An 18,232-nucleotide genomic window follows, 5' to 3' on the forward strand; every position below is an offset into this window, starting at 1 on the left:
CTCACACCAACACATGCATGTCTTATTTTGTAAATCAGACAAAATCCACATACAATAGGATAAAAATACATTAGTAAAATAACCGTGCACTCGTTCATTTTCGTAACTTAAATCGACGGTATTGTCAACCTAAGATATGCAGGCAGTGACAGGCTCTGTGCACTAACCTTGGAAAACCTTGCATATCCCTCCTTCCAAAGAGTTTGTGACATCTGCGTGGTTTATTTTGAGGCAGAAGAGGAGCTTGGACAGACTCACGGCGCCAAGTGGTGGCTTCAGTTTAAGACAATGAGCCAAATTTGTCAAAACTGGCCTCTGTTCTGCTGTAACGATGAGATTTGGAAACACTTCTATGTTCAGTATAGTCGGCAAAAATCCCAGATGGGTTGGTGTACTGCTAAAGACAATAAAGTGTCATAAATAACTCATTCAAGCTAGGCGAGGCATGACGTTGACATTAACTACCCTGGTTTTCTCAGCTGAAATTAGTCTTAACATGCACAAGAGCTCTCAACTGAACTGTCAAGCACAGCTGGCACTGTTTGAACAACATGTGATAAAACATCAAATCTGGTACACACATGCTCTAAACTATTGCTGACCACAGTTTCAATGCTCATGCTTTCCTCTTTTCCTCCTGTTCTCAACAGGTGAACTTTGTCCTGGGCACTGGTCTGCTGTGCCTCTTCACTCAGGCTTCTCTGACAGGCAGAGACCAGGCTCTACTGATGAAGACCTGGTCTGACCGCATGGGTGCCCTCTACAGGAAGATGAAGAACACAGGAAGCCGCTGCTTAGGCTACTTTCTTGAGCAAGCAGAGGTGGACATACGGCAGCAGCTCCACGAGGCCGTACAGAGCCGTGCACCCCCTGAGGAGGCGGCGGCGAACATCCTGAAGACCCTGGAGAAGAACTACGATTGGCTGCGTTGGGCAGTGATGCTCCACCCTGCTGTGGGACCCGTGGAGGATGAGAAGGACAACGAGACGCAGGAGGAAAAGGAAGAAGTGCCGGTAGAACAGCAGTCCAACAATCTCCTTTCTGTGGCGTCTGACCCGCCAGTTCCCCATGTGATGGCGTGCTACCGTGACACACCCACTTCGCTGGACAAGAGCCGCATCCACCAGCTCATCGTGGACCTGGAGTGGAAGATCCCCAACCCGCCACCTGAGGTGTATGCCTCCATCGAGGAAGACCCGGGCAGGGCGCGGCGTTACCTGGCCTCACGCATGCTGCAGAAGCTGCAGGAGGGCCTGGGATCTGGCGTGGCTGTCCACGTGGTGCCGGGCAGGATGGAGATGAAGTGCAACTTCCCTCCAGCCTCCTACTACCTCTATGAGTACAAACACCGGCTGGCCTCAGGCACTGTGTGCGTGTTTGGATAAAAGCGAAAGGGAGAGAAAACAAGCTGCTGTTCTCACACAGATGTTTCAGAGTCATACTGCAGTATTGGTTTTATTGTTGTTGCTTTCACAGTGGCATTAACATGTCTTGTGTTATATTACTTCCAAATAAATGTCATTTTAGAGGAAAAGAAAAATCACATACACAAGTTTTTACCTTTCTTTAAAGCAACATTCCAGTTTTATTACAACTTGGGTCTTATTTAAGCCATCAATGGAGTAGTGATAACATGGATACATGGGTGGTAGTGTCAGCTGGTCGGACAGTCGGCCCTCCAGTTTGGTCCAGTTTGAAATGTCAACAATGGATGAATTCACAGTCCGCAGAGGATGATCTATACTGACTTTGGTGATCCTCTCATCAATACTTTGGTTTATGACTAAATACCTGCAAAACAAACATTCCCATCAGCTTGTACAGATGTGCAAATGTTAGTATGCTAACACCTGCCTCATAGAGCTGCTAGCATGGCGCTCAAAGTATAGTGATTGCTGAGATCTGGGAACAGGGTGACTTAGCTACGGCAAACCAGGAAGAAACACAAGAAGTTAGACAATCAGACAGGTGGTGACATTTTCCAAAACAAAACAACAAGTATAAAGCCCAAGTTGTATGAAACCAGAATTTCCCTTCCAGGCTTGCTGCATCTTTCTTGTTTTTTCAGTGAGATATTCAAACATCAGTGCTGCATCGCAAGATCAACAAGGAAGCAGCCATCAAACGTTTGACTCGTCTTTCCTGTTAAGGTTTATTGCTGATAACTGATGGATCAGAAGACACAATAATTCCCAGTCAGTGAACATAGTCAATGCTCTAAAACCGTCCATCTCATCAAAGTACAAGTGTGCATCTTGTATCCCCATGAGGAATCAGCTGCAGTCTTAGTGTCCATCACATCGCTATATAAAATGTCCTGGAAATATCCATGTGTCCATCCTTTTCATACAGTGAAAAAGTCCAAGTACTGTTCTTGGTCTTACACAAGTCCACCATCAGAGTTGAGCTCAACCATTTTTTCTAAGTCCTTCTTGACATCTGGGAAACCCTCCAGCGTCTCCTGAAAGTCGTCCCAGGACAGAGAGAAGCACTGGCAGTCGGTCAGTGCCTTCACTGTGGCCAGATGTTTGCCTTTGGTCAGCATGCATGTCTCTGTTGTACACACAGAGGGAACCACAAAAGCGTGGTTAATGAGCGAGTAAACCCTAATGACGGGGATGAGATCTGACAATTAATCCTAAATTAAATAACCAGACATAGCAGAGTTGTTTTGGGAAGCAGGCTTAAAACTAAACGCTGCTGAGGTTTGCTGCCAAAAAGATTAGGACCTGTTCCCACTTAAAGCCTGAGAATTAAATAAATCCTCTAAATTGGAAAAGATAGATTCATTCAGTTTGGTTTGACAGTGACTTGCTCACCAGTGCAAAAAACACAGAAGCTTGCAGACGTGTCCAGCATGTGTGTGTATGTATGATGTAAAAAAGCAATGAATGCTGAGCAATGAAAAATCAATACAATGTGATATAATAAGAAATCTATGAAAATGTCAAAACCGCCACCAGAATGGATCAAAACATCTCCCACATACAAACAGTGGAGATTAGCTGCATTGTTAATACTCAAATCAATACAACCTCTGGTGGTATCCAGCCATGCAGATACTTCTGGTTATATTTTGTCAGAGTCATCTTATTTTTCCCACTGTTTTCCAATGCAGTGGTGGGGAATGGAATTTTGTTTGTGGTTCTCACAGCACCAAAAATAACAACAGCAAAATCTTTTCCCGGAAACATTACCCCTGCTACTGTAGTAATAATAATCCACTGAACAAGCTGTCAGTGTTTTCATAGTTGCTCCTTCTTCTCCATCAAAAGTTCCAGTGAAAGCCATTCACAGCAGTACTTAGAAGTGCAGAACTGCTTTCATGACACAGAAAATTGACAGATTTTTAAATGGAGTTTGCCATGACTTCTGTCAGAGACACAGCAGCTCTCCAATCTGCTAGCCCTGTAAAATGCAACCACTGTCGACACCTAAATGGTTTTGCAACTTGGATAACTAATTTTAATTCACTCCAGTATAGAAGACCATCTGATGGTCTGATAGCAGAAAAAGCCAGAGTGGACTTTAGGTCACGACTTTTTTTTTGTACTTAATTCAAACTTAAACCTCCAGTGAGCTGATCCAATGAGTTTTTATCTGCAGCATATATTTGATAGTACAAAATATTACTGTGATACTGCTTAATAAAAATGTTTCTAATACATAATATACCTGAATGGACACAATGGAAGCTCACAATGTAAAGACAAATTAGCTTGTGGCACTTTTAATTGTTTTCCTTCATGTCTAACATTATGTAATACTTAAACAGCATTCTCGTGTACTTACTGTACTTTTGCTTTAGGTGATACAGATGTTACTAAGAGTTTTTTAAATGAAGTGGCCATGAGCTAATAATTGGATTTCATCTTGTGGGTTAGGGTTAGGGTTAGGTTGTTAGACAAGAAGTAAAACACATTACGCCATCTTACTTTATCTACAGTGAATCATTTGTGAATTTCCCAGATGTTCTTTCACTTCCATCTCCTCCTCCTGAATCATGTTCCAGATTTTCACTAACTAAGGAAATCCAACTCACCTCCAAAAAAGTCTCCGTCACACAGTTCTCTCTCGTAGGAATCAGTCTCCATGAGGACCTGACCGTGGTCGATGAAGAACATGCGGTCCCCCGGGACATTCTGTCGGATGATGGCGTCTCCCTCCAGGAAAACCTCGTACTCCAGTTTAAAGAGGAGGGCGTTAATAAAGTTTTCATCTCTGTTCTGAAATATTGGCACGTTTCGTAATAAGCGGCTGCACATCACTGTCAGGATTTGCTGAAAAATAAATAAAAATATCATGTTACAAATATGAGAAAAGAAAGGAAACATATAAGATGATAACAAATCATATAGCCTCAAAAAATAAATAAATAAATAAAAAGAATCAGCTGCACCTCTTTGAGTGCTGAGGACACGGTGTCCATGACGTCCTTCTCATGAAACCACTTCCCTCCGTAGCGAGCCTGGTAGTAGTTGCTGATACGAAGCTGCAGCTCTGGTGGGAGTTTCATGAAGGCCATGTAGTGCTCCAAACGGCTCATCTGTGGAGAGGCAGAGTGTTTTCAGGATCAACAACATTCATTACTGTTCGAGATGTGGAATTTGTCCTCTGGTAGAGGACAGACCATGTAATGAAAAAAAAAAAAAAATCCTCAGCAGGCATAAAATGAATAAATGCACACTTGCTATTGTTCTCAGTGGCTGCAGGCAGCTACAGGGGTTAAAGGGTCATTACTTCATAACTTCATGAGCCAACACCAAAACACTTTCCATTTCCCAGCATCCATACTCTGAAGAGATATTAAAATCTCCAGAGTGATGTGTGATTCACAGTGGTGGCATGCAGCGTCCAGAGGTACAATTACAGTGAGAGTTGCTTGCTTTAATGAGGGTAAAAATTCTGTTTGATAAGTAGGATCATTCTACAATATAATTAGGATTTTCTGACACCTGTTTTCCGACATGCCACTAAATTTCATACCAAAGACTCAACATGGGGACATGATTATTTTAATGAACATGCAATGAAATAAGCAAATGTGATGAAATATATCAATAATAAATTAGTTTTCTCCTGAGATCAGATTAAAGCAATTTAAATGTAAATCTAATGACAGCTCATTACTTATATCTGTTCCACTGAGTATAGTAACTTGTTTAGAACTGAGCTGTATTTTCTGAGGAAGGATAGTGTCACCCATGAGGACCTTGCTCTTGTACTCTTTGGCCGCTGGGTCGATGTTGGCGATCATGGTTGTAGCGTTGGCCACGAGGACGGTGTACATCAGACAACCGGACACCATGCTGACCATGACGATCCACATTTCAACATAATCTAGAGAATGAGACACAGACACCAGCTCGATTAGCGGGAAATGGTAGGTCGGTATTCATAATATATCTGTGCTTGTTTTAGTGGTGGATACAGAAAATCTACAATTCTTACTTGTTGGTGCGTCCATGGAGCCATAAGAAAGAGCAATCATCTGAGAAAGAGCTCGGAAAACTCCCCAAGAGTACTTCACTATCACTGTGGCATTCTGGAAGAAATGTTTTCATCATTAGTGACGATTTTTGTAGATCTGACCTTCACTCAGATCTTCACATGAATTAAAACTACGACATGTGATAGAGATGTCTAAAGCACCACCAGCTGTTTAATGGGTACACTACAGGTGGTTCATTAGATTAGATTCAACTTTATTGTCATTGTCAGAGTGCAGCACAGAGACAACGAAATGCAGTTTAGCATCTAACCAGAAGTGTAAATAGTCATAATATCCAAAAATATAAATACATACAGGTAGTGCAATTGGCATGAGGTATTAACAGTATGAGGTATGTGCAGGTAGTGCAAGTAATTTCTATGAAACCAACATGTGCAACATGGTATGTAAACAGGTGACATGTGCAACAGGTAGTAAGTGGCAATGCAGTAAAAAGTAAAAAGTATAAGTGAACAGATGAGGTACACAGTGTATATAAAATATAAAGTATAGAGTGACATAAAGAGATTCATTTCCACATTATAGGTTTTTACCCTCAATATTGCATCAAGCCTGTGGTGGAAGCTGGATCTAAGAAAGTACTTTCTTTTTTTTTTTTTTGCTTGAGAATGAATTTTTATTTGTCTGTTGTGAAATTAGCTTCACCATCAGGTTTTCTTTCCGGACCCAACAGTCAGTGGGAAACTCCTCCAGCATGGGGACAAAGTACTGGATGCAGCCGTTCCAGTGACACAGCAGGAAAATCATCATGAACAGAGACAAGATGCGGAAGAACAGGCGCACCACCTCCAAGTTTGCATTTGACACCTGCCAAGCAGAGATGACAAGAGAACGTGTGATTTCATGGCAGTTTGCCAGCAATCAGACACACTGCAGGATGCTCTGGTAGCTTGGTTGAGATGTGTCATATTATGGCAGCTTACTGGATTTCAGCCTGCTCTAGAATAGGCCACCTCTCCAAGGTACTTTATATAAACATTAGAATGGTACATTACATGAACATTAAACTATCTCTTGTATTTAGGACAGCAGGTTAACATGTTTTCTCACTGGCTAAGACTCATTTTTTCAATTTACGTCCCACTAGGAATAAAAAAAACAAAATGCAACAATATTAATATATGTTTTTTAGACTTTAAGTTCTTGTAAAAAGTAGGAAGTTAGGCACCTTAAAGCATCATTCTGGTTTTTAACAATTTGGGTCTTATTTTCATAGTTTTGGTCATCATTTATGATAACATCATATTCAGCCAAAGTGGATCCGGGAACATGATGACATCAGTACAACAAAGTCAAATGAGGCAACAAACACCAGCTCTTTACAGGCTGTGAATAAGCCAACAGTTTAGTCAAATTATCTAAACCACTTCATTTGTAGGTAAAACTAAATGTGAGTGCACCTGAAATAATTGTTATAATCAATGATTGTGCAGAAAAACTGTGCACATAACACCAAAAGTACAGCTGGTTGAACTGACAGATGGACATTTTCAATGGACAGCGCTTCTTGCCCTGTTGTGCTGAAATCCTTTTTAGCCATATTTTTGTGTTTCCATATCAAAGCAAGTAACTGTGAGTACAGAGTACAACAATCTTATTATTGATTGGAATGAAAAAGGGACCCAGGTCATTATGAACCAAAATTATCCTTTAAGAACAACATTGCTGATCTAACTTAATCTAACAGCAAGGCCAAGGTGACTGTGATGGCTGGACCATGTGATTCGAATGGAGGCAGCTTGTGTCCCATAGGTTGCGCTAAGATGGACTCAAGGCAAAAGAAAACCTGGAAGAGCAAAAATGACCTGGCACTGAACTGCGATGGACGAGCTAGCCAAGATTAACTTGACTTGGGGGGAGGCCAAACACAGGGAACGATGTAGGGGACTCGCTGTGACTTTATGTCCCACAAGGGACGGGGAGAATTATTTTAGTAAACAGAACATCCAGTAACCACCACTACACTAAAACAAACACCAGAAATCATTATATCAGCCACCTGTAGCCAATTAAAGGCTTGGAGTTACACACAAATCCCAGACCACATAAATTATTCAGTATCAAGATTTGTTTCAAGATACATTGCTTCATCATGAGATTACAATGGACATCATCAAAGTAGGTTTAAAGTGTCCTTTAAACTTTTAACAGACTTTCTGCTGTTTGAGCCCAGTGTTTGAGTATGTCTAATTAGAAAAAGGCTAAATCTGTTAAAAATCAGAAAATGACACAAATGCATTGCTGATCATGAAGCAGTGTGTCAGCTCTTGTTTTCCAAATGACATTGTGAGGATTCAAAGTCAGATTTGTCACCAGAGCCTGGTCTGTTAGGGTATCGGTGGGTAGGAGACAGGTCAACTGAATTTCAAAGGTGAGCCTTAAAGACGGCCTGGTGCTTGAACTTACTTTCTCAACTTCATTGAAGAACCTGACCAGCCTGGACACTCGGGCCAGCCTGATCAGGCTGAGGATCCGCACGAACATCAGTATCCTCATCATCTTGTTGGTCTTGGAGGGATTGTCATCGTTGTGGTACTGTAAATCCTGGGATAACAAAACACAGATGCTCAATTATCAACAGTATGTTTCTTGTTTAATTTAATACATTTCATGAATCGGATCTTTTTCAAATAAACGTGGGTGTTTCCCTCAGTGGTTATTGTCTGTGAAACACTGTCTTCCTGCTCTGAGTGTTACATAAGTTTCTAATTATAAGTCATGAACAAATAATGTGAACCTAAGTGCACAACTGTTTTGTGACCTGACGAATACTGCAGCACATTGTTTGCTGTTCGCTGCTTCAACAGTCTGTTCATTATTACCGCAAACAGCAGTATGTAGCCGATTGGGAAAGCAGCTATAACGTCCGGAATGAACCACGTCCTCAGGTAACTGACTCGGATCCGCTTGATATCCAGAATAGCTTCCTGTGAAAAAGAACGGAGCAGCAGATAGAGCAGATGGATGAAGATGCTGCGCAGCATGTGCCACGATCACATGTATAATTTAACACTTGAACAGAACCAATATTTTGGGAGTTTGTCCAAAATTAAGGGAGACAGTGGTGTCGGATGTGATTAACCGTGTGTTCAAAGGAAATCAAGATTAATTTGACAGCGTCTGTGAATTGTTGCCGAAGCAAATACATGAATATTTCAAACAGGGAGAAACCAGCTGAGGATAAATCCCAAAACCAGATGTTTGAGCGTTCCAGAGTAAACACCATGCACAGGAATAACACCACAGCTGGGCCATTTGTGATTGGCAAGATTGAAGTCACAAAGCATGAGCAGATGAAAACAAACAGGATATAGTCTGCATAATACGTAATTGGAAATGTTATACTTCTCATTCGTCCAATACATCATGATCCCTGTTATAAAATCAAACAGCAGGTGCCAATTTTGCCCGTGTCCAGGAGCTGGGGGAGGGAGGGTTGTTAATCTAGCCTTTCGTGTATTGCGTAGATTACAGATGGGGCAGAGATGGATTGTATGTGCGTGTGTGCGCAGGGATTATGGTCTTCCAGATTGTGTCTGAAAATAGAGTACAGCCACTCTCACCTCGCCGTCCTCTGTTATGATGCCCATTCGGAAATTGAGAGCCACATCTATTAGGAACAGCGTGTCTGAAAACACGTTAAATCCTTCCCATGCCAGTCCGCTGTTTCCGTCCAGAAACGCTATCTCCATGGGAATCCCAATCAGGTTCAGAAATGTGATGGCCATCATGCACATGATGTAGTAACTCCTACAGGACCACAAAACATATGTGAGCATGTGTGACTTTGCAGTGAGTCTTGGACATTGCTTTCTGCGCAGGTTTGTGCCGGACGGTCTCAGTTTATTCCCCCTGAGGACTCATTAGACAGTCATGCTGCAGCTGGTAAGGCAAGCTGATTTATGCACACTAAATACTCTGATACTGTAACTGCACATCTTCTCGGCCAGGACTCGATTGCCGGGCTCAAATAACTCTGCTCTCTGATCCCAATTGTTTCATTCGTCTCTGTTTTCACTCCATCTGATCACATTACAAACTAATAACAGCCATACTGCAGGGATAATGCAGAACCAGCCATCTGTGAAAACATGTTCCTTAAAGAAAACATTTGATCCATGTGCTTTTTCCTTCCAGTCCTCTGTCATGACCTTACAAATCTTAGAGTTTACTTGTTTTGCTTTAATGTTTACATAGTCTTTACATTTCATGTTAATTATACTGTATAATTCAGTTTTTGGATTTTCTAACATGCTTTCAGAAGTGCAACACAAATCATAATCAGTTATTGCATTGTTGACTAATGCTTAATACTAATTAGTGATACAATATGTAGCTAATATGGAGTGAGACTACAACTAACAATTGTATTCATTATTGATTAATTTGTTGATTATTGTATCAATTAATCATTTAGTCTATAAAATGTTAGAAAATATTGAAACCTGCACAACAGAATTCCCAGAAATGAACTTGCTTGTTTTCCCTCCACAACACTCCAAAAGCTAAAAATGTTCTGTTTGCAGCTTAAAAAGACAAAGACAAACAGCACATCTGTTGAGAAGCTGGAACCAGAAAATGTTTGATTTTTTTTTAACCACTATCAAAAGAGTTACAGATGAATCAACTAATCAATTAATCCACTAATTGGTTCAGCACTAAAATGGAGAAAAATAACTGCTTTATTAATCTCCAAAGCAAAATGAAGCAAATAATCACCTTCAAAAACTTAGAGAAACTACACAACTTTTAAAGAAACAACCAGACTGAAAATGGTGGTGTCTCGGCACAGGACTGGCCTGAATCTATCAAACATATTAAATACCTCATGAGGCTAAACGGGTGGATGACAAAGACCCCGCTCTGCAGCTGCCGCATGCACTCCTTCTCCACGGCCGTCTCACTGCCGTACACGTACAGGGACTGCCTGTTCAGCTGCGGCAGAAGCAGGGCTCTCCATCCACAGGTGGCTTTGGTGCATCCCACGGTGGGACCTTTTAGTTTCTCCATGGTCCGACTTCGTTCCCCTCTGATCAGCCGAACGCGCAGGCCATCCTCCCTCTGCTGCTGCTGCTGCTGCTGCTGCTTCTTCTGCTCTGGACAAGTGCAGTCTGACTCTACCAGTCCTGACCTCCCCTCTTGGTCACAAGGTAATTTTCCATCAAGGCTCCAAACCTCAGGGCTTATTGAAGCTGTGTGGAGCGAGGCGAGTGGATACCCGCCTTTCGGCTCCCTCCCTCCCTCCCTCCCTCCCTCCGTCTGCCTCTCTCTATTTCTGCCCCCACCCCACCCCTCCACTTCTTTTCTTTTTCTCCCAGCTCATCAACTATTCAGGATCTGTGTCTCATCCCCATATGAATCAAGCCATGTCAAGAGGCTAAGGTCCAGCTCACATTAATACTGAAGACAATGATACGTGTGGGTATGTGTGTGTGCGGCGAGGATCACAATTATTGTCATGTGAACAAGACATCTGGCAGTATGTGCAGGCACAAGTTCGGTCTGGGCCATCTCTACCAGGGATGTAATTAAACACTGAACTGTGTTACCTGATGCTGTACATATGCTCGCAGCTCTGAGCCAGCTCCTGTGTTGTTTGTTTTGCACGCCAGTAACAAAACGGCACAGAAAGCTGAAACATTTCATTTCAAGGATTACAGAAGATTGTATTCAGCTGCATGTTTTTCCATTTTGGAAGGCTGGTAGGATTGCAGCAAAGTATGAAAAATAAAAAAACAGAAATCACAGGCTGCAGCAGCATGGTGGGATTAACTCAGGGGTCATGCCAAGGGGTAAGGTGAAGTACTCTCTGCTTAGTGCATGAGATGTGTTTGATAATGTGAGGGGCGTTTATGAGACTTCTGGGTTTTTTTTTTTTTTCTGTAAACTCTTGTGGTACAGGAAACACTTTAAGTGGTTACATGGAGGAAAGAAGACAATGTTTTCCCACTTATATATAGATCAGTCAGATCTCGGCATCGTTACCGCTCTCTTAGTGGGCTCTCAGACTGACATTTGCTATTCTGCAAAAGAACAAATGCATCTGTGTGGATGGGTCTTCTGCTTTGGTTGCTTCAAAACACATTCGCAGCTTATTGTCGGATGATGCTGCAATGCCATCCCATAAAAGTTTTGGTTTTTTTTCCGGAACACTGCCTCCATTGCTTTGTGTTTTAGACAAGTTGTGTGTTCCAACAAAGGTTTGTTGGGCTGCACAGTACATGGGACTGAGAGGAGAATATTCATTGGCTGTGCAGCAAATGCTGATCAAAGAAAGATAGACAAAGAGTGCTTACACTTCTTCTTTCCAAGACGCTGCCGTAGGCTTCGTTCACACAGAAGCAGGAGGTGGCAGACGGTCAGGACTGTCTTCCTTCAGGGGGCAAATTTCTACAGAGCACACAAAAGCAAAGACTGACTTCAGATAACACTGAGAGAGAAATAAAGGTTATTTCAATGCCACCTGTACATTTTGCATTGATTTTTTTCAAGGTGCCACACTATATGGATTCTAATCCTGTGAAAAGCAAAGTGTGGTTCAAATGGAGGTGCATATCTATCACACGGTACTGAGCAAAAGAACAATATGCTTACTTGCTCATTTATCTAGCACACAGCTGGCCCTCAAACTAGAATAAGTGACTCAGTGTTTCTGCTTACGCACTGCTTTGGTACGGTGACGCACGGTCGACCCAGTGGACATGTGAAAGCAAACACATACCTTCCGTACTGTAGGACCGAAACTGAACATTTTTCATAACACAGAACTCCCATGCGACTGTGGTATATATTCTACCCACCAGCAGCTATATTTCACAGCACAGACTATGATGTCTGCCGGAGATGCTGTGTTTAGTACGCACTTGTTCATGTACACATTTTTGATACTTCACGGAAACACACGACAGCATCGTGCTCAAACAATTAGCCAACTCATTGATAAGTCAATTAACAAAAAATATAAAGCAATTTTGACAATAAATTCATTATTTATTTCTAAATCAAGCAAAAATGTAAAACAAAGCCTGGTGAGAATTGCGCTGCTTTTCTCTGTTTTATATCACAAACTGAATTAACCTGAACATATTAATCAGCACTGAAAATAATATGTATTCAACTTCCATGATTATGAAATATTGACTTACTGTATAGTACTTCTCCACTGACTAAGACAGAAGGTAATAAACTAATCAACATGGCTCTTCAGATTTTCGTTAATACTTTCCCCACAGCATGCACACCAAATGTGGTGAAATGAACCTAAACTAGGAGGCTTAACATATGTTTCATCATTCATCACTTTGAACTTTAACGTCTAACCTGTGGTGGAAGAAATACTCAAATCCATCATTTAATTTATTAATGATCATTTAGGCCTCAAATTTGAAAGGAAGCCATGTGAGAAGTTACATAATAACAGATAATGAAGGAAACCTGACAGGCCGTTTTTGTCAAAGGTCACAAGTCTGAAAAGTTGAGAACTTCTGGTTACATTTCTAACAATGTATCATACTGAATGTGCCAACCATATGTGAAATCTTAACATGCTAAGTAACTATAGCACCATGGGTACACACTACACGTATAACTATAATTATCCTGCAAACTGTGCTGAAGGCCAGCAGGGAGGAGAGCGGCATTCAGTCCCAGTTCATCTGGCAGGTTAAGAAAGGTTTATATTATGATACATGAATAATGGTGCAGCAGCAGCAACTTCATCACTTTTGAGCCGCTGAATGATGAATTTTCATTGTATAAATTTTTTAATAGGTCAGGACACATTTGTGACTCTGTGTGTGTGTGTGTGTGTGTGTGTGTGTGTGTACTGGCTGCTGGGTAGGAGCTGAAGGCAGCCTTGAATAGATGCATCAGAAACACTGGAGCTGACAGTCTCATACTGTATTTTCTAAAATGATGCAAATGAACCATGGTCCTTGACTTTTTTAAACCGTCAGCCAAAAACAAACAAACAAATGCCAATTTTTTATTTTGACGTTCAATACTGTGAACCTGTGATTACCTATACCTGTGATTCATTTCTAAAATTAAAATTATTTTGTCTCCAGTTAGTAGTTTCACTGCAGTTCTTTTATGGTAATTGCTGATAGTGTGTAATATCAAACTTTTGTTAAATAAGTACACTTCCTTGTTCCTGTGTGCTTGTACTTGTAGAAAACTTACCACCTCTCACACAAAGTAAGGTTACTTTTGTTAAAAGTTTTGGCCAGTCTATTTTGTGTAATAAATATCATTTTTCAAATAACATAAAACCAATTAGGAAATCTTGGTTTGGTATTAATTGGTTAATTGGAATAGGGAACTGCATCCTTTGTACATTGGACACGACTGTGTGAACAATAATGTCAACGTTCAATTTGAGAGAGTTTCATATGATGTTAGCCACCACATTAAGGTCAACAAGCCTTACTCGCTAGCTTTGACATTCAAACTGTGTCGAGTCTACAAAATGATGTCCCTAGTGATAGATGCTCTGGTCTGTCGTGCTAACGCCTTAGCATGTTCCTACACGACCTTTCATACAAAATACTACACATCCCAGAAGTCTCTGCGGCGCTTGTAATCACGTGAGTTTGTATAAAAAGAACACGTGAGCTTACCCTCCTCATGCTGGTTTCATTTTGAAGGTGAAAACTCCATAAGCGTGCGCCGACAGCCTCCATCCAAGTAAGTTATGTAACCTAGCTTAGCCGCTGTGTTAGTCCGCGTGTTTTTGAAGTAGCTTCGTTTTTTTTTGTTAATTTAATCGTGGCATTCTTTTGCCATGACATAGGTAACGGGGACGTTTGTGTGTCGCCATCGTTTTCACTGTTCGCCATCGTTAACGTTAGCTAACTTGTAAGCAGGCGCGAGCGTTATACAACACCTGCGAACTGTTAGCTAAAGCTAGGGAACAACAACTCAGCCGAGCACGTCGTGGCTCTGTTCAGGTTTGTTCCGGAGCTTTAAAATGACAAATACTCGTATTTCTAAAATGTAACTGTCGTCCTGTCAGTGACCCGTGGTGTGTGCCGACCAGTCGATATGCTAATCATAACTAATGTTACATCAGCTCACCCCCCGTCAGTGTCACTGCATGACTCAGGTCATCGAGATAACATACACATGAGGGAAGCGTTAGCTACAGCAATAAAGATGAGTCCAGTGAGACACAACCAGGCCAATTAAAGTTACTCAGAACATTCATACAGGTGATTTTTAGGTAATTGTTCTTCCTCTTCAGGAAGAACAAGTATGTTTGATTGTTTCATCTTTACTATCTTGATTTCTACGTTTTTACTGCTGTTGGCTCTATATTTGTTAATATTTTTCACAGCAGACATTCTCACTTGACACTCTAGGAAAGGTGTTGCTAATAACATTAATTGATGGATCTGTTTTGCTTAAGTGATTCAGCAAGCTGACAGTGAACCAATTTGCACAACACCAGGATCTAGAAACTTAAGCAACTACATCTAAGGACTTAGCACTTAATTTTTACACCTGTGCATTCCCTTCATGTCAGATTGTCTAATCCCACAGTCCCTGAGAAATGGGCTGATCCAGCGAGATAATTGGAAACATCTGTGAATGGATGAGGGCTTGTCTTGAATTTGGGAAACTTGGTTGAATGCATGCATGCAGCAGCATAGCATGTTCTGATCAAGTATACACCTTTAGTGTTGTCCTGTTAGTGAATGAAATCATCTCATTAATTATCCTTTTCAGCCAGAAGATGTCAACTGTGTGTGCTGCTGGTGTGGATTCTGCTGCTGTGACTGAGGCCACAGAGCAGAAGAAGCCACTGAAGCCTTGCTGTGCTTGTCCAGAGACGAAGAAAGTCAGGGATGCTTGGTACGTACCTGGCCAGAGAGACTGAAACACTTATTGTTGCAAGGGAAAGTATTTATGGATGCCTTGTTTGTCTCCACCAGCATCATTGAAAAGGGAGAGGAACGCTGCACAGACCTAATTGAGGCACATAAAGACTGCATGAGGGCACTTGGATTCAAGATTTAACTTCTCCCTTTCTTTTGTGTGGTAAGTATCAAATCCTGACATCAGGCATGTACACGCTTAAACTAGTGACTTTATATTTGGTGTCCAATTGGCTTGTTTGATGCTGGGAAATAATTTCCTTGTGCAAGGTTGTTTGTATCCCTCAGCTGTTACTGATTCATCCATTGTTGAACCAGAGTTTCTGCAGGTCCTTAAAGGGATAGCTTTATTTTTTGTGGCATTGTATGAGATAATTATCCAGTCCCTGTATATCCTATAGTGGATAGAGGTCAGCATGTCCCAGTTTAAAGAAATGCGATGGAGTACTGGATGCTAAGCAATCCACTGCTGTAGAAAATCTAGAAACCTACTGCCTAAGTAAAGGGCTGTCTGACAGAAAGGTAAAGTGGGAAATATTCTAAATATTGGGTGCACTTAAACTGAAATTTGTTTTAGGTGGATAAAATGTTTTTCTACTGCCCCTGTCCACAGCCTTCTGTTTATATTATGATATTAAGTTATTTCCTTGTGTCATTTGTCCTTAAACATTCATCTGACCTTCAGACCAATGGAAGTCTGATCAGGCCAAATGGCCATTGAAAAGAGATTTGCCCTTTGAGAGAGAGAGAGACACACACACACACACTGTAGATTCATCTTGTTACCTGCAAACTTAAAACTGCAATCACTGGCCCATCAACTCAGACACACTCTGGACCACTGCCAAATATATTCTGACTACCTCAGGCTAATTTGAATTGAGTCACCGGTGTGTAAATGAGCACCTGCCCTTTCTGTGACTTATGTTAATGCCCAACCCCAGATATTTGCAGTTGGGGAGGTATTTGTATTCACCAGGTCGTTCATAGCCTCGGTTTCCTCTTGCTGGGTCAATTGTGTCTCTTGGCTATTGCTGATTTCATCCATTGTTCAGTAACTGCAGTATCGGACGAGAACATCGTGTAATGAGGAGCTGAGAGGGAGGGGTGTGTGTGTGGTGAGGAGGGGGTGGAGCCAAGTGCCTTCTGCGCTTACATGAGTACACATCAAACATGCCTCAAGCCTTGCGGCTCAGTTCATGTTTCAGCAGTTCAAATGGCCTGGCTGTCTGGCATTGCCCTGATATTCACTTGCTCTTGTAAAGGAGAAATCTTTTAGGCAGTAGGCTGGAGGAAATATGAACATAGTGTTAAGGTTATCTGACAGTTTGGTACTGAGATAAATCACAAAGCATGCTTCTGTTTACTGAATATAAAACCAGGTCTCAGCCTCTTTTTTTTTTTTTTTTTTTTTTTTTTAAATGTTACAAAACACTCAAGAGAACTTCAGTATATATCAACTGTTCATGCTCTTTAATATGTTGTCCCAATTTGCTGTTTAAAAATATGAACTCATTGTGTTTTTGTTTCCCTCTCCTGCAGTGTGTTGCTGTGCAAGTGGAAGATGATCCTCGACATTCCCTTCTTTTCCTTATTTATACCTCAGCTGGAGGGGAAATGATGTGATGGTACACATTTTTTAAAGTCTTCAGAATTTGAGAAATATGTGAATATCTAAAATGCTGTCTGAAATTGAATAAAAGTCCTATGCAATAACTCATTGTTGGTTGGTTTCATATTTTTGCTATAGAAGTATTCATGTGTTCATCTTGAGGTTCTCTTCAAGGCTTCCTGTCTGTGAATGGTTGCTTGCCACAGTTGCTGTCCCTGGTATGCACTTAGGCTTAAAAATAACTCCTGCCCCTGCAAAGTCAATACTTGGCATATCTGCGTTCTTCGCCTGTAGTGTCACTCATACTGAAGTATGCCTGGCAGTCAACATCCAGTTTGACACATTCACCAAACTCACTGGAAATGCTAAGCTACAGTAGTTCTGCAGCTGTGTTTAACAGTACCTGGTTCATTTCCTTTTTCCTTGCGGGTTTAGGAACTGATCACCTGTTTTAGTTTTGACATGTTGAGCTTTATTTAAACTTAAACAGCCTTTTGCAAATGGCTTCATAAACTCAGATGTTGAGTCAATATTAAAGTAAGCAATGTGTCACATTTTAAAAATATGTAATAATGGAAAAAATTGAAAATTGCACATGGTTTACGTTGTTACAATTGCACATGATGTAATGGTGTATAAAAGATAAATGTGTAGACTTGATAAAAGATGAATATGTAGTATTGCATGGATGTAATGTCATGATGAAACATGAAAACACAGTAGTGCAGCACTGCATTTTTGTAAAGGTACCCTGTGTTTTCTATTACTTGAAATGATGATTTTAGTTATTGTCATACATACAAATATGCCCAGTCAGCTTGTGTTTGAGACCCCTTGAGTTATATCAGATCCATAAGTGCATATGTTTTCAAGTGATTGTACTAAAATCCCAGAAGAAAGATACCAATTCACATAATATTCAGATTTTCAGACTTTTGTAGCAAACAAAATTCATATTACAGCAGGTGTGAAAAGAAAAGGTTCAGGCTAAATTAAAAAGTCCCTCTTTCCTTTTGCTTTTGAGTTAGTTTAAACTTTTTATCATCCATGCAACAGAATATTTTATGATTTCATGCAGCCAGAACATTTCTGAAGGCCTGAGACGGACTTGTCCCTGTGAGCAGTGGGGGACAGGCTGAGGGGACAGTCGGACATGTGAGGCGGTGGTGGTGGGTGTTTATACCTGAAATCTGACCTGCGCTGTCATCCTACTTATTTCAGTGTCTCTAAATA

The 18,232-nt window shown here is 41.1% G+C and overlaps 2 protein-coding genes across 3 annotated transcripts; one reads left to right on the forward strand and one right to left on the reverse strand.

Moving 5' to 3' along the window:
- Positions 1-1,431: 1,431 nt before the first annotated feature.
- On the reverse strand, positions 1,432-14,637 carry hcn5 (hyperpolarization activated cyclic nucleotide-gated potassium channel 5). Of its 2 annotated transcripts, none has more exons than XM_076747329.1 (11): positions 14,131-14,637; positions 11,809-11,902; positions 9,076-9,262; positions 8,335-8,439; positions 7,919-8,056; positions 6,158-6,319; positions 5,452-5,545; positions 5,213-5,340; positions 4,400-4,546; positions 4,043-4,280; positions 1,432-2,553 (listed from the first exon to the last, which is right to left on the reverse strand). In XM_076747329.1, exons 3-11 carry the CDS (start codon positions 9,247-9,249, stop codon positions 2,381-2,383), a joined length of 1,359 nt encoding a protein of 452 aa, XP_076603444.1. In that variant the 5' UTR covers positions 9,250-9,262; positions 11,809-11,902; positions 14,131-14,637; the 3' UTR covers positions 1,432-2,380. The 2 variants fall into 2 exon arrangements, with proteins under 2 accessions (XP_076603444.1, XP_076603443.1); XM_076747328.1 differs by having other exon boundaries at positions 10,338-11,902.
- cox17 (cytochrome c oxidase copper chaperone COX17) lies at positions 14,060-17,103 on the forward strand. The gene is made up of 4 exons (XM_076747330.1): positions 14,060-14,197; positions 15,239-15,364; positions 15,445-15,550; positions 16,930-17,103. The coding sequence occupies exons 2-3, from the start codon at positions 15,246-15,248 to the stop codon at positions 15,527-15,529; spliced, it is 204 nt and encodes a 67-aa protein (XP_076603445.1). The 5' UTR covers positions 14,060-14,197; positions 15,239-15,245; the 3' UTR covers positions 15,530-15,550; positions 16,930-17,103.
- The last annotated feature ends 1,129 nt before the right edge of the window (positions 17,104-18,232 follow it).

The sequence above is a fragment of the Chaetodon auriga genome, chromosome 13, assembly GCF_051107435.1.
Source record: "Chaetodon auriga isolate fChaAug3 chromosome 13, fChaAug3.hap1, whole genome shotgun sequence".
NCBI lineage: Eukaryota > Metazoa > Chordata > Actinopteri > Chaetodontiformes > Chaetodontidae > Chaetodon > Chaetodon auriga.